Source organism: Neovison vison, chromosome 6 (genome assembly GCF_020171115.1).
Source record: "Neovison vison isolate M4711 chromosome 6, ASM_NN_V1, whole genome shotgun sequence".
In the NCBI taxonomy this organism is placed as follows: domain Eukaryota; kingdom Metazoa; phylum Chordata; class Mammalia; order Carnivora; family Mustelidae; genus Neogale; species Neogale vison.
Window position 1 is genome coordinate 219,607,120 of NC_058096.1, and position 16,419 is coordinate 219,623,538.

The 16,419-nt window shown below is 40.2% G+C and overlaps 1 protein-coding gene across 1 annotated transcript in view; it reads right to left on the reverse strand.

Moving 5' to 3' along the window:
• The window catches only part of LOC122910800 (adhesion G protein-coupled receptor E4-like), a 38,083-nt gene that overhangs the window by 1,214 nt on the left and 20,450 nt on the right, over nucleotides 1–16,419 (reverse strand). The window contains exons 10-15 of the mRNA XM_044255431.1: nucleotides 15,697–15,891; nucleotides 8,256–8,491; nucleotides 6,212–6,278; nucleotides 5,542–5,633; nucleotides 3,893–4,073; nucleotides 1,052–1,147 (exon numbers count right to left, since the gene is read on the reverse strand). Coding sequence (XP_044111366.1) covers nucleotides 1,052–1,147; nucleotides 3,893–4,073; nucleotides 5,542–5,633; nucleotides 6,212–6,278; nucleotides 8,256–8,491; nucleotides 15,697–15,891 — 867 coding nt within the window. The remainder of the gene's footprint in view (nucleotides 1–1,051; nucleotides 1,148–3,892; nucleotides 4,074–5,541; nucleotides 5,634–6,211; nucleotides 6,279–8,255; nucleotides 8,492–15,696; nucleotides 15,892–16,419) is intronic.

Sequence of the window (16,419 nt, forward strand, 5' to 3'; positions counted from 1 at the left end):
GCGAACCAATGGCATATACTCCTAGGACACGGTCAGCAGCCTGTAAACAGAATTGTCCTTGGTCTGAAAGCACATGTCCCAGGAAACTGGTCCCAAAAGTTTTTGATGATCTGGAGTGACAAACAACTCTGGTGACAATCAAGGAACACTGTCAACTTTCAGAGGAAAACAGACTTGAGTCTGAACCCCTGTACTCAGCTGAGTAGCTTCAGGCCAATCATGTGGACTTTCCCAGTCTGTGTCCTCATCAATAAACAAGGACCTTAGACACTCAACAAGTTAAGTGAGCATCTTTTGTGGGCCAGGCTTTGCTCTAGGTAGAAGGAAAATGATAACCACAGCTCTGAAACTAACATGGGGGCAAAGAGTGACCAAAGGTAAACACTGTCATATTTTTCAGAGTAAGAGAAATATCACACAGAGAGGCACAACATACAGAGAATTAAATAGAAGGTGGTGATAGACAGTAAAAGACTGTCACTGTGGCCACCTTACTGGAAACCAAACTCCCCCACCTCATGAATCCTGATTTCTCTTCACTGATCTGTATTTTTCCACAGCCCACATCACTTAGTAAAATAGTGCATAATTCATGTTTGGGGGCTTATTCTCAGCCACCCCCATCAGAACATCAGTTCTGTGAGGGCAAGGATTTTTGTCAGTGTATCTTCTGCTGTTTCTCCAGCAACTGGCATACTGGATTCTCAGTAAATATTTGTTAAATGAACATTGTTAAATAAATTTAAATTTTTGATGAAAATCATTTGGATATTTGTGGAAAGAATGGAGAGAGAGCGGGAGAGAAAGGAAGTAAGGGAGGAAGGAGGAGGAAAGGGAGAGAAAGGAAAGAAAGGGAAGGGAAGGAACGGAAAAAGAAAAGACAAAAGAAAAGAGTTCTACCAGTTTTGTTCTCAAAAACTAGAAACCACCAGCATAATGGAGGAAGTAATGTAATTTCTCTTTTCTTTCAGATCAAAGGGCCAGGAAACTCGTGGCAATAGAAGAGGTTAGGTTCAGCCAGTATATGACATTGCAGAGAAGCTGGTCTTACCATTTTGGTTTGGGTTGTAGAGCGTGTCACCTCAGTGCTTTCAGTTTCAACCCCTTTCCAGATCCCACTAAACCACTTCTTGTATTCCATTCGTACCTGAGGAATACAGAGGTTTGTGTCACATCAGGAGCTAACTTAGGGAAGAAAGGACCCTGAATGGGATGCTGAAGATATACATGCCAAGCCTCATTTGTGGGGCCCCATGACTACCCCCTCATTGTTTTCCTGTATAGTCTTGGACATCCTCTCCTTGGCTCATTCTAAAATTCAACTTCCTCATTGGAGAAAAGGTATTTACTAAATGTCAGGCATCACAAAGTTTCTATAGAGTCTACAGAGTGGTGGGGGTGGTGATGATCCTGACAATGAGGAGGAGGAGGATGGTGAAGATGATGGTGATAATCACGGAAGTGATGAGGGTCAATGATGACAAAAACAATGCAGGTGATGGTGGTCATGGTGGTGATTATGACATAGGTCACCATTTATTGAACAATGGCAACCTTCAGTACACTTTATTATCCACAATATATCAATTCATCCTTACATAAATCAAATGACAAAGGATCTTCTCGTACTCCCAATGAAAGGTAAAGAAGCTGACACTGCTGGAGGTGTGGACTTGTTCAAGGTCATACAGCCAGCATTCAGCACTGCATCATTCTCACATCAGAGCCAGGACACTAACCACATGCTGAACCACTCCCTGTGATTGCATGGATTCCTTCCTGAAACTTGCTTAAAATGTTTTAAAAAGATATTTAAGTATTTAATATTCAACATTATTTCACCAAAGCACTTAAGTTGTACTTCATTTCTGGGCATGAGGAGTACCAAGCATTAAGAAGGCACTAGAAGATGAAAGAGAAATTAATGAAGTGTTACGATGGTCTTTTTGACACCAGCATCAAAATCGCTGGTAGTTCTGTTCAATAGCAAAAGGGGAGAACTGTTTCCAATCTTATAAGTGGATAAAAAAATATAATGATGACCCTCACAAAAATTTAATGTGTGCCAAGGACTATGCTTGGAGATTCATATTGCAATATCTCTTTTAATCTCAGCCCTGTGACGCAGGTGTTGTCATGTACAGAGGTGAGAAGACTGAACCTCAGAGAGGATAAAAAGACTGGCCAAGATCACACAGCCACCTACTCAGTGGATAACGTGACATGGGAGGTACATTCCCTTTGTTTTTGGCATATTATGCCAAATATTCCAGTATCCTTCCCTAAAGGGCACTTCCCTATAAGAGACTTATGTATCCTCTTTCTGGTGAACTCAGACATGGCCAAGGAACTTGCTCCACCCAGTGAAAGAGAGCTAATTAAGCTACACTTTGCCAAGATTTCCTTTTCCTTTGCCATGAGAATACCAATGTTCTAAATAAGGGCTGCCCTTCAACCTGCATCCCAGAGTAAAGACATTGTAGATCAAGCCATGGCTGTTGTAAGTCCCTGTTGGCCAGAGGGAGTTATTTTGTTTTTATGTAGTGAACTTAGATTGACTCCGCCCTTCCCAGAGGAACTTACTTGCAAAGCCTAGATACAAGGGTGGGTCAGGCCAGGTGAAGACATCCCATCAGTGGGGCACACATATATCTACGAGGGTAAATTGAAATTCAATTGGCCACCCGTGTGTTACCTAGCAGTTTTTTTCTGTGTGTGGCAGACTTAGCATGACTGTGCAGTTTTCTCTGTGTATTGCAATCTCATTGGCCACCTGTGTATAGCCCGGCTAAACTACCTCTATAAAAGTTAGTCTGTGAGGCTGGGAGGGGTCGCCTCTTTGCAAGAGAAGACCCTGAAGTTCTGACAGTTTGATTCCCCCAATGCTTGGCACAAAATAAAGCTTTGCTTGACCTTCACCTTGTATCAGTCTCGCTCCTTTAATTACGGACCCTAACAGCTATGTAGCATGAGCAAGAAATAATCTTTATTGTTAAAACCACTGAAATTAGGGGGTGGTGGCTATAAGTTACTGCAGCACAACCTCCCTTATGCTGACTGATACATGCTCTGCTATGGACTGAACTATGTCTCCTCAAAATTCAGATTTTAAAAATTTATTTATTTGACACAGAGAGAGAGAGATCACAAGTAGGCAGAGAGGCAGGCAGAGGAAGATGGGAAAGCAGGCTCCCTGCCAAGCAGAGAGCCTGATGCAGGGCTCGATCCCAGGACCCTGAGATCATGACCTGAGCCGAAGGCAGAGGCTTAACCCACTGAGCCAACCAGACGCCCCCAAAATTCGCATGTTAAAGCCCTAAATTCCCAGTATGACTGTATTTGAAGATATAATGATCCTTTCTAGAAATGATTAAGATTAAATGAGGTCATAAGGGTAGAGCCCTGAATAGGATCATCCAATAGGATTAGTGTCCTGATAAGAAGGATAGTATCCAATAGGATTAGTGTTCTGATAAGAAGAGACAGAAAAGCTCTCTCTTCTTCTCTCTCCCATGTAAGGGTCAAAAATGTGGCCATCTGCAAAAAAGAAGAGATCTCACCAGAACTCAACTGCATAGGTGCCCCAAACTCAGATGTCCATCCTCTAGAATTATAAGAGAAATTTCTGTTGCCCAAGCCCCGCAGTCTATGGTATATTGATATGTCATCTCCACTGACAGAAGCACTCTCTTAAGATATATGTTGGAATGTGAAGGTTAGGCCAATGCTAACTCAGAGCATATGGCATACCAAGTCATCATTTAAAGCCTCCTTTCAGAATGAAGGCAACCCCAAATACAAATATGAAAGGTCAGAGAAGGGTGAGAATGTGAATGACCATTCAATAAGACTTAGGGAGTTGGCTGGTGAGAGACAAAATAATTAGCCTTACCTGGCGATTAAGGAGACAGTGTACCACAAAGAGCAAAACGCCCTGCAGGACATTGATGATGGTGAATGTGTACGCAATGACTGATCCAATCACCTTCCCAACCTCTTCAATCATAAAAAAGCCAAGGCCCCAAGAACATCCCAGGATAAATAGCTGAGCAATAGCTTTAAATGTCATGAGTCTGAAAAGGAACAAGAGCAGTAATAAGTATCACTCATCACTCTGTGTTGGGCGCTGTGCTAAATGCTCTGCACATATTACCTGATTTAAACATGTGCGTAAGTGATTTAGGCAAAGTCATATGACTCAAAGATGAGGCAGAACCCACCCATATTTTCAATGGATGTTTCTGAGAATAATGCTTTCTCCTATTCTTGGAAGTGATTTATCTGCAAGTCTTTTACCTGGTTCTATTGGGAGATGTGTGGAAGTGCCTTCTAGAAATTTGTATTGAAAATGTGTTGATGATGATATCATGACTTTAGAATATAACATGCTGTTGTGTTTCTTCAAATGAAAGTTGTGTTTTATAAAACAGAATGGGGCTGCTCGTGGCAATTGTCTAGGAGAGATGACATGTGTGAATGTGTGTGTGTCTCTGTGTGTGTGTGTGTGTGTGTGAGAGAGAGAGAGAGAGAGAGAGAGAGATCCTGCATTCATTCAACATGTGTAGAGGAATGAAGAAATGCCAAGAAGGGTGAGCTGAAAACACTGGGGCAAAGAGATGTTAGGTTGGTCTAATAGGTAGATGAGATCAAAGCCAGGGTCTGAAATTAGAAAGATATTCCTTTAAGTTTTGTCCACATGATTCATCACCAATGTAAGGTTTTTGCCCACTCTTGGGAAAAATAAGCACTTGCTTCTCTTATCAATGGGGGGGATGGTAGTTGTGCCCACCACATAGACTAGAGTTATGAGCATTCAGTGAAAGAATATTGATCCATGCAATATGTGCCCTCCTTAATACCTAATACCAGGGTATTAAGGAGGGCACATATTGCATGGAGCACTGGGTGTTGTACATAAACAGTGCAATATGTGCCCTCCTTAATACCTAATACCAGGGTATTAAGGAGGGCACATATTGCATGGAGCACTGGGTGTTGTACATAAACAGTGAATCTTGGACCAGGGCATCAAAAACTAATGATGTATTTTATGGTGACTAACATAACACAATAAAAAGGAAAGAATATTGGTAGATTCCCAACATCTACCAAGTTCCTAGTTAATGTTAGTTGTTCTTACCATTATTTTTAATTGTTTAGATGAACACAGTAAGAAATGAGTGCCTACAACCAAGGATAATGGAGTACCCAGGAGTGGGTGGACTCATGGGGTGGAGGAGGGAGGATAATGTCAATACTCTTGGCATGAATTTCATATGAAGATTATGCTATACAAAGTATTTGCTACACAAATGCCACCCAATGAATATTTGTTGAATAAAGAGATCAAGGAGTACACTAAGCTACCTGAAAATTATAGTTTTTACTTCTAGAAGTTGCACCTCATATACACTTTATACAATACCATGGATATCCAACCATGAAATGGTTTTTCATGTATAGGTTTTTTTTTTCCCCAGGCAGAAAGAATGTAGTCCTGTAGGAAAATCTGTGGATACCACTGATCTGGGACCTTCTTACCTGGTGTCCTGAATGGTAGAAATTTCTTTATTGAGGGAGGAAAGTTTGCTTCTCAAAATCCACAGAATTTGGAAGTACAACACCAAGTTTATCTGTGGGCACAGAATGAAATATTGACTTGGAATTTTATTTTGAGGCCATATCATGCAACCCAATTTGAGGGGGACCTAAATATCTTTTCCCAAAAGATATAGGCTTCATAGCATGCTATGCACATATGCTCTGGTCTTTTATACAGCACATTGTGTGTATATGACCTGTGACACTTGGTGCTTGACTAGGATATCTATATAATATATCATTCAAATCAAGACACCTTGAAAGTGAAAGATTACTATTCATAGCTATACCAGGGCAATGGATGTGATCAGGAAGTTGTTGGCAAACAGGAGAACGTGGCACTCTCTGCAGAGGAGATACTTGCTAAATGTTGAATGAAAAAACATGGGATTTTTGGAATACCCAGCAGAGTTATATCAAAGCAACAAGTAATCTATAAGGGAGCAAGGGAAAGACATGATGACAGTATTTCAAGGAAGAGGAGTTAATCATATTAGGCTGTATTTTCTTACCTTCACTTCATTTCCATTTTCATGGAAAAAAACACACACTCCATGCTTGGCCAACTCAGGGCAGGCAGACCCATAAATAACTATCACTAGTTACTCACCAAGATAATGACTGCCACTGGTCCCATGAAACTCCAGATGAAGCCTTTATCCAGCTTGAGCCAGCAACTGTTGAGAGAGGGGTATGCATGAGCTGCCTATTTCTCAGAAGGCAGAGAACTTGAATTCAGACTCCTGTAGCAAGATCCAACCAGTACAGAGAACCATTTAGTTCAGAACCTAGACTTTAGATGCAATCAGACATGGGTCCTCATCTGACACAAGCTATATAATCTAAGCCTCAATTCCCTCAAGTGTAAAGTGAGGGCAAACAGAAGTATTGAAAAGATTAAATGATTACAGTGGCCATATGCCAAGTCTTGAAGTCAGGTAGGGTCAGTCCTCTGACTTTGTTCCTCTCTTTCAATATTGTGTTAGCTATTCAGGATCTTTTTCTTCTCTATATAAATATTAGAATCAGTTTATCATTATCTAAAAAATAATTTTTTGGGATTATGATTGGAAATTCATTGAATCTATAGATCAAATTGGGAAGAACTGACTTCTTGACAATATTGAATCTTCCTATCCATGAACATGGACTATCCCTCCATGTATTTGAATCTTCTTTGATTTCTTTCATGAGATTTTTGCAGTTTTCCTCATATAGATCTTGTAGGAAACATCAAATGAGATAATGTGTACATAGTTTTTGAGTATGGTTCTTGGCAAACAGGTAAGGCTCAATAAATTATACCCCAAAATAATGATTGTTATCAGAAAGAGAATAAAAGCAGTACTTTAACTACAGCAAGAAAACCTACCAACACTAAGTATTTTCCATGTACCAAGTACTCTGTTGATCAAATACTTTTTATGAAGTCATGCCCTATGTTGGCAAAGATAGTATAAATTACTCTGAACAAAGACCTGGCAGCATAAAACTAGGACATGTGACAAGCAATTGCCCACATTCAGTGAGCAGAAAAGTTCCCACACTTAAGTTCTATTCCAGGTGTTACTAACACAGTCTAAACCCAGTCCACTCCTTGTTTTTGTAAATAAAGCTTTATTGAAACATAGCCACATAAATTCATTTATATATGGTCTATGAATTGGCTGCACTCCCACAACAAAGGCAATATTGAGTAATTGCCACAAACACCATATGGACACAGAGACAAAAACAGTTACCACTTGGCCCTTTATAGATAGTTTGCCAACCACTGATATACGCTACCATGAGATCTCCAGAATTGTTCTGGCAGGACATAGGGTTCAGGCTGGAGAAAGGACATCATTTCTTCTTCAAGAGAGACACTTTCATCATGTTGTTTTTGCACATGTGTGCCTACTCTCTAACCAAAGTCCCACTGCCAAAATACTAACGTCCTCAACTAACTTTGCAGGGCTTTGCAAACTTCTTTAGTGTGGCAACAATTCCTTTAGTGAGGAATTCTGACTAATTCTCTTTTTAGCTGACACCTTAGGAAAGTTTCTTAGATGCACTAAGACCCAGATGTCCTGTGTATGAGGTAATTAACAGTGCTGATCCCACAGGATCAGGGAGAGATTGAGACATAATATATGCACTATTTCTGATGCATCCCAGTCCTTCAAGATTTGTTGTCATTGTTGTTACTTTCTATATTTTGGGATGAATCTCAAGCTCTTCAGGATACCCTTTCAGAATCTTCTGGAACACAGAGGCCACAGGTGAGCTCTTCCATCCCTGAATTTCCTGAGCATATTTTTTTGGTCCCTAATGTCCTGAAGTTGTATTCAAAATTGTATCATAAGTACATTTGTCTGAAAGGTACATCCCTATTTGGGAAACTGGGCCCTGGATTTCACCAAAAGTCTCAAAAGGATCCAACCCCAAAGATGCTGAGAATCATTGCTCTAGGAATTTCTAAGGACAAATAGAATTCTGGCTTAAAACGGGACTGGTACACAATAAAAATAAATAAATAAAAATAAAAATAAAACGGGACTGGTTTTGTGAAGTATAATTCACAACAGGAAAAGGACTGAAATATTTTTGATTTCAGATCATGCATCAGTCATGGACACCATTTCCACCAGAAAGGCACAGAGCATACTTACTGAGTATGTGAGCCATAGTTTTGGGGTCCTACTATTGCAGACACAGCCACAATGAGAGCTGGAATCCCATAGCCTGAAGGGTACATGAACTTCTTCTTGAATTTGCCTGTGCTAGTGTAGTTGGCCACCTTGAGATTCCTAACAGTGAGGAAGAGATGCAGCCCTTCCAGGAGCATCCAGGTGAAGGAGGCCAGATAGAGGTAGTGCAGCACCCCAGCGATGATAGAGCACAGCACCTGGAGGGGAGACAAGAATTAAGAATGTGGTCTGTACCTGATCATGTCCTTAGCACTCAGCATTTCCTGGATATTGGCCTGCATTTTCAATTCTAACACCTATGACATTTTGCTGGGAGGGACAACACAGTTTTGGGGAGCTTTCACTGGTCCCATGCTTACCCTATGTATGGAGCAGTCCAGTAATGCAGAGGAATGAATGTTCTGGGAATAGTCCTCAGATCCATGACAGACCAGTGCTGGTAGATGAATAGTCCATGGACCTTGCCCTTTGGATGCCCTTGATTCTTAATTTAATGTGTCAACTGGACTAAGCTAAGAAATGCCCAGATAACATGTAAAACATCATTTCTGGGTGTGTCTGTGAGGGTGTTTCAGGAATTATGAATTAGCATTTGAGTCAGGAGACTGAGGGTGGACATCATCAATCCTTTTGAGGGTCTAAAAAATATTTATGTGGAGGAAGAGAGGGCTTGCTCTCTGCTTGAGCTGGGACAGCCAGCTCTCAGACATTGGTGGCTGCGGTTCCAGTAAAACAACAACAACAATGACAACAAGAACAACAGAAACAGACTGTTTTACAAAACAGAGTTGTTGTTTTTTTTTTTTTAACAGAAACAGAGGGTAGGCCAGAATCAGCATCAGCACTGTCCTCTGCCAACACTGTCCATTTCCTAATGAGGAAACTGGGTCCCAAAAGGTAGACTGTCATCCAAGATCACATAGCTGGCAAAAAATAAAAATGGATTTCAAACCCAAACTGTCTCCAGACACTATACTTACTCTTAACCAAAGCAGTGTACAGCCTCCTGGAAGGCTGGGGGGTGGGGTGGGGTGGGGGGAATAGTGCTTTCATAACCTTCTGGCTGTGAGATCATAGTCTTTTAGGTTTAAAAGGAGCTTTGGAAAATATCTAGTTCCAATTCATCCTGGATATGATGATGACTGTGATCATAATGGAGACAAAAGCTAACATCATTAGTGTAGCAAAGCCACTGTCCACCCAGAATTCAAAACTTCCTCCACCCTTGATTCCAGACTATAGACTTGCCCCTAGGATGGAACTTCCCAGGCAGAGACTACATCTCCCTGCCCCCCTTGCTGTCAGGTGGGACCGCTTCATTGATTTATAGCCAGGAGAACATGAAGGGACGTGATGCGCACTATTTTTTAAGACAGCCCTTATACACCTCCCTCATGGAACTTTGCCGGGTTCTTTTCTCTTGTCAGTTGGCAAAAATAGAAAGGACTCTTTGATGACCTTGCAAGCTGTACATACAAGACAAAAGAGCTTCCATCAGCCTGAGGTTGGAGGATAGACACCCTTCAAACCTGTTTGCCCACTGTCTACTGATACAGAAGGGGGAAATTAACCACTCTTGTGCTTAGTCAATGACATCTTATTTTTTTAAAAGATTTTATTTATTTATTTGTCAGACGGAGATCACAAGGAGGTAGAGAGGCAGGCATAGAGAGAGGGGGAAGCAGGCCCCCTGCTGAGCAGAGAGCCCCATGTGGGGCTTGATCCCAGGACCCTGAGATCATGACCTGAGCTGAAGACAGAGGTTTTGACCCACTGAGCCACCCAGATACCCCAGTCAATGACATTTTAGAGTTTATATGTTACAGAAACTGTTTTTACCTTACCTAATGCCACAGTCTGACTCTTAGTCAGCTTGCTAAATGGCTTCTCAAAAAGTACACATTTTATTCAGAGTTACAGATGAAGGAGAGATGAAATGGAAACTTGATTTTTCCCCTAACACTATCACTGCTGACTCTAATTCTTTTTTTTAACATTTTTTTTCCAATTTATTTATTTTCAGAAAAACATTATTCATTATTTTTTCACCACACCCAGTGCTCCATACAAGCCGTGCCCTCTATAATACCCACCACCTGGTACCCCAACCTCCCACCCCCCCTCTAATTCTTTATGGGACTAACATAACATAATAAAAATTTTAAGATGGAAAAACATTCCATGTTTATGGATCAGAAAAATAAACATCATTAAAATGTCCATGCTGCCCAAAGTAATCTATACTTTCAACACCATCTCAATCAAAATACCAAAGGCATTTTTCAAAATGCTGGAGCAAACTATCCTAAAATTTGTATGGAACCAGAAAAGAACCTGAATCTCCAAGGAAATGTTGAAAAGAAAAACAAAGCTGGACATCACGTTGCCTGATTTTAAGCTTTATTACAAAGCTGTGATCCCCTAGACAGCATGGCACTGGTGCAAAAACAGATACATAGACCAATGGAACACAGAAGAGAGCCCAGACATGAACTCTCAACTTTATGGTCAAATAATCTTTGATAAAACAGGAAAAAATATCCAATGGAAAAAAAAGATAGTCTCTTCAATAAATGGTTCTGGAGAAGTTAGATAGCTATATATAGAAGAATGAAACAAGACCATTCTCTTACACCATACACATACAAAAAAAATTTAAATTTAAATCTAATTTAGTTAATATATAATGTATTTTAGTTTCAGGGGTAGAATTCAGTGATTCATCAGTTGCGTATAACACCCAGTGCCCATTACATCAAGTGCCTTTCTTAAAGCCCATCACCCAATTACCCCATCACCCCATCCACATCCCCTCTAGTAACCTTCAGTTTGTTTTCTATAGTTAAGAATCTTGTGGGACACAATGTAACTCAGTTGGTTGAGCAACCAACTCTTGGTTTGGGCTCAGGTCATGAACTCAGGATTATGGGATCAAGCCCCAAGTCAGGCTCCATGCTCAGCAGGGAGTTTGCTTGGGATTCTCTCTATCCCTCTCTCTCTGCCCCTCTTCCTGCTTGCTCTCTCTCTCTCAATCACTCTCTCTCTCAAAATAAATTAAAAAATCTTTAAAACAAAGCTGTGATCACCAAGACAGTATGGTATTGGCACAAACACAGACACATAGACCGATGGAACAGAATAGGGAATCCAGAAATGAACCCTCAACTCTATAGTCAACTAATCTTTGACAAGTCAGGGGAAAATATCCAATGGAAAAAGACAGTCTCTTCAATAAATGGTGCTGGGAAAATTGGACAGCTACATATAGAAGAATAAAACTGGACCATCCTCTTACACCATACACAAAGATAAACTCAAAATGGATGCAAGACCTTAATGTGAGACAGGAACCCTTCAAATCCTAGAGAAGAACATAGGCAGAACCTCTTTGACATCGGCCACAGCAACTTCTTTCAAGACACGTTTCCAAAGGCAACGGAAACAAAAGGGAAAATGAACTTTTGGGACTTCATCAAGATCAAAATCTTCTGCAGAGCAAAGGAAACAGTCAACAAAACAAAGAGGCAACCAATGGAATGGAGAAGATATTCACAAATGACACAATAGACGAAGGGCTAATATTCGAGGTCTATGAATAACTTCTGAAACTCAACACCCAAAAAACAGATAGTCATGTCAAAAAATGGGCAGAAAACATGAACAGATACGCCTCCAAAGAAGACATACAAATGGCTAACAGACACATGAAAAAATGTCCATCATCATTAGCCCTCAGGGAGATTAAAATCAAAACCACATTGAGATACCACCTCACACCAGTTAGAATGGCCAAAATTAACAAGACAGTAAACAAAGTGTGTTGGTGAGGATGTGGAGAAAGGGGAACCCTCTTACACTGTCGGTGGGAATGCAAGTTGGTGTAGCCACTTTGGAAAACAGTGTGGAGATTCCTTAAGAAATTTTAAATAGAGCTTCCCTATGACCCTGCAATTGCACTACTGGGTATTTACCCCAAAGATACAGATGTAGTGAAAAGAAGGGCCATCTGTACCCTAATGTTCATAGCAGCAATGGCCACAGTCACCAAACTGTGGAAAGAGCAAAGATGCCCTTCAACAGATGAATGGATAAAGAAGATATGGTCTATATATACAATGGAATATTATGCCTCCATCAGAAAGTATGAATACCCAACTTTTGTATCAACATGGACGGGACTAGAGGAGATTATGCTGAGTGAAATAAGTCAAGCAGATAAAGTAAATTATCAAGTGGTTTCACTTACTTGTGGAGCATAAGGAATAACATGGAGGACATTAGGAGAAGGAAAGGAAAAGTGAATTGGGGGAAATTGGAGGGGGAGATGAACCATGAGAGATGGTGGACTCTGAGAAACAGATGGTTTTGGAGGGGAGGGGAACTGGGGGTTCGGTGAGCCTGGTTATGGGTATTAAGGAGGGCATGGAGCACTGGGTGTGGTGCATAAACAATGAATCTTGGAACACTGAAAAAATAAGACAAAATTTTAAAAAATAATATAATAAAAAGAGTCTGGAAGTTTTCCTTCTGCTTCAATTTTTTGAAACAGCTTCAGGAGAATAGGTGTTATTTCTTCTTTGAAAGTTTGGTAGAATTCCCCAGGGAATCTGTCAGGTCCTGGGCTCTTGTTTTTTGGGAGGTTTTTGACCACTGCTTCAATCTCATTACTAGATATCAGTCTATTCAGGTTGTCAGTTTCTTCCTGGTTCAATTTTGGGAGTTTATAGTTTTCCAGGAATGCATCCATTTCATCCAGGTTGCTTAACTTATTGGCATATAACTGTTGATAATAACTTCTGATGATTGTTTCTACTTCCTTGGTGTTAGATGTGATCTCTCCCTTTTCATATATAATTTGATTAATTTGAGCTTTCTCTCTTTTCTTTTGGATTAGTGTGGCCAATGGTCTATTGGTCTTATTGATTTTTTCAAAAAACCAGCTTCTAGTTTTATTGATATGTTCTACTGTATCTCTAGTTTCTGCCTCATTGATCTCTGCTCTAATCTTGATTATTTCCCTTCTTATGTGTGGAGTTGGTTTGATTTGTTGTTGATTCTCCAGTTCTTTAAGGTGTAGAGACAGCTGGTGTATTCTGGATTTTTCAATTTTTTTGAGGGAGGCTTGGATGCCTATGTATTTCCCCCTTAGGACCACCTTTGCTGTATGCCATAGGTTTTGGACCAAAGTGTCTTCATTCTCATTGGTTTCCATGAATTGTTTCAGTTCTTCTTTGATCTCCTGGTTGATCCAAGCATTCTTAAGCAAGGTGATCTTTAGCTTCCAGGTGTTTGAGTTCCTTCCAAACTCTTCCTTGTGATTGAGCTCCAGTTTCAAAGCATTGTGATCTGAGAATATGTAGGGAATCATCTCAGTCTTTTGGTATCGTTTCAATCCTGATTTGTGACCCAGTATGCGGTCTATTCTGGAGAAGTTTCCATGTGCACTTGAGAAGAATGAGTATTACACTATCAGTGGGAATGCAAGTTGGTGCAGCCACTTTGGAGAACAATGTGGAGATTTCTCAAAAAATTAAAAATAGAGCTTCCCTATGACCCTGCAATTGCACTACTGGGTATTTACCCCAAAGATACAGATGTTGTGAAAAGAAGAGCCATCTGTACCCCAATGTTTATAGCAGCAATGGCCACGGTTGCCAAACTGTGGAAAGAACCAAGATGCCCTTCAATGGACAAATCGATAAGGAAGATGTGGTCCATATACATTATGGAATATTATGCCTCCATCAGAAAGGATGAATACCCAACTTTTGTAGCAACATGGACGGAACTGGAAGAGATTATGCTGAGTGAAATAAGTCAAGCAGAGAGAGTCAATTATCATATGGTTTCACTTATTTGTGGAGCATAACAAATAACATGGAGGACATGGGGAGATGAAGAGGAGAAGGGAGTTGAGGGAAATTGGAAGGGGAGGTGAACCATGAGAGACTATGGACTCTGAAAAACAACCTGAGGGTTTTGAAGGGGCAGGGGGTGGGAGGTTAGGGGAGCAAGGTGGTGGGTATTAGGAGCGCACTTATTGCATGGAGGACTGGGTGTGGTGCAAGAACAATGAATACTGTTACACTGAAAAGAAATTTTAAAAAAGAATATAGTTATAAAAAATCTTAAATTTAAAAAATAATAATATAATAAAAAATGGGCAAAAGATATGAACAGACACTTCCCCAATGAAGACATACAAATGGCCAGCAGACACATGAAAAAATGTTCATCATCATTAGCTATCAAGGAAATTCAAATCAAAACCACACCAAGAATAATACATTATATGTTAATAAAAATAATTTTAAAAATATTGAGATACCATCTTACACCAGTTAGAATGGCAAAGTTTAACAAGGCAGGAAACAACAAGTGTTGGAGAGGATGTGGAGAAAGGGGAACCCTCTTATACTGTTGGTGGGAATGCAAGTTGGTGCAACCACTTTGGAAAACAGTGTGGGAGTTCCTCAAAAAATTAAAAATAGAGCTACCCTACAACCTGGCAATTGCACTACTAGGTATTTACCCCAAAGATACAGATGTAGTGAAAAGAAGGGCCATATGTACCACAATGTTCATAGCAGCAATGTCCACAACAGCCAAACTGCCCTTCAACAGATGAATAGATAAAGAATGTGTAGTCCATATATACAATGAAATTAGCTGCCTCATTAGTGCAGTACGTAACGTGTCAGTCTCATATATATAATGAAATATTACTCAGCCACCAGAAAGGATGAATACCCACCATTCATACTAACATGGATGAAACTGGAGGAGATTATGCTAAGTGAAATAAATCAAGCAGAGAAAGACAATTATCATATGGTTTCACTCATATGTGGAACATAAGGATAGCACGGAAGACCATAAGGGAAGGGAGGGAAAACTGAAGGGGGGCAAATCAGAGAGGGAGATAAACCATGAAAGGCTATGGATTCCAGGAAACAAACATGAGGGTTTCAGAGGGGAAGAGAGTGGGGGGAGGGCACATGTGTGATGGGCACTGGGTGTTATACACAACTACATTATTGAATGCTACATCAAAAACTAATGGTGTACTATATGGTAGCTAACTGAACATACTAAAAATGTGATGACTTAAAAAAATAAAATAAAGATTAAAAAGTCACTTATGGTTTGTCTCCCTCTCTGTTTTTATCTTATTTTTCTTTCCCTTCCCCTACTCATCTGTTTTATATCTTAAATTCTGCATATGAGTGAAATCATATGGTATTTATCTTTCTCTGATGGACTCATTATGTCAGCATAATTCCCTCTAGTTCCATCCATGTTGTTACCATTGCTGCTGACTCTTGCCTTCCCCCCATCCTTCCTCAAGACAAGATGGCTAGATTTGATGATGACAACAAAGTGATTTGGTTAAATCACCTACCTTAGGCTCAGTTTGATCAATCCCTGTAAGGAAGAGCAGGTGGGCCAGGAAGAGGCAGATGGAGAGCTGCAGGTGGAGGGAAGTGCTGGTGCTCTGGATGGGTCGGCACAGGAGGAAGGTGAGGGCTGCCAGGAGGAGGCACAGCAGGGAGAAGCTCAGCCCCACATAGGTGATCACAGTCAGCACAGGATCCACCTATGAGCCACCAAGTTAAGAATCAATTACAGTTTCCAATTCTGCAGTTATATTTCTGTTGGGGAGTCTGATGGGCTTCCCAGTTCAGTCCTTTAAACAGCTTGACTTAACCTCTCCAAGATTTGATGTTCTCATCTTCAAAATGGGTACACTAATAAAATTCACCACACAAGGCTATTGAAAAACCAAAACCACTAGCCTGGCGCTGCCCAAAAGGAAAATGTGAGTCATATGTGGAATTTTAAATTTGCTAGTAGCCATATCTTTAAAAATAAAAAAAGAATCAGGTCAAATTAATTTAATAGTATTTATTTCAAATATTATCAGTCCAATGTATTGAATATAGCCATATAACAACAATGCAATCAGTTCAAATTACAATCAATGTAAAATAATTATTAATGAGATATTTGATACTTTTTCCCATAATTAAGCCTTTGAAATCCAGGGTGTGTTTTAGGCTTATAACACATCTGAATTCAGATACTTTTATTTTCAACAATAAAAGTGAAATGAAGCCCTACCAGT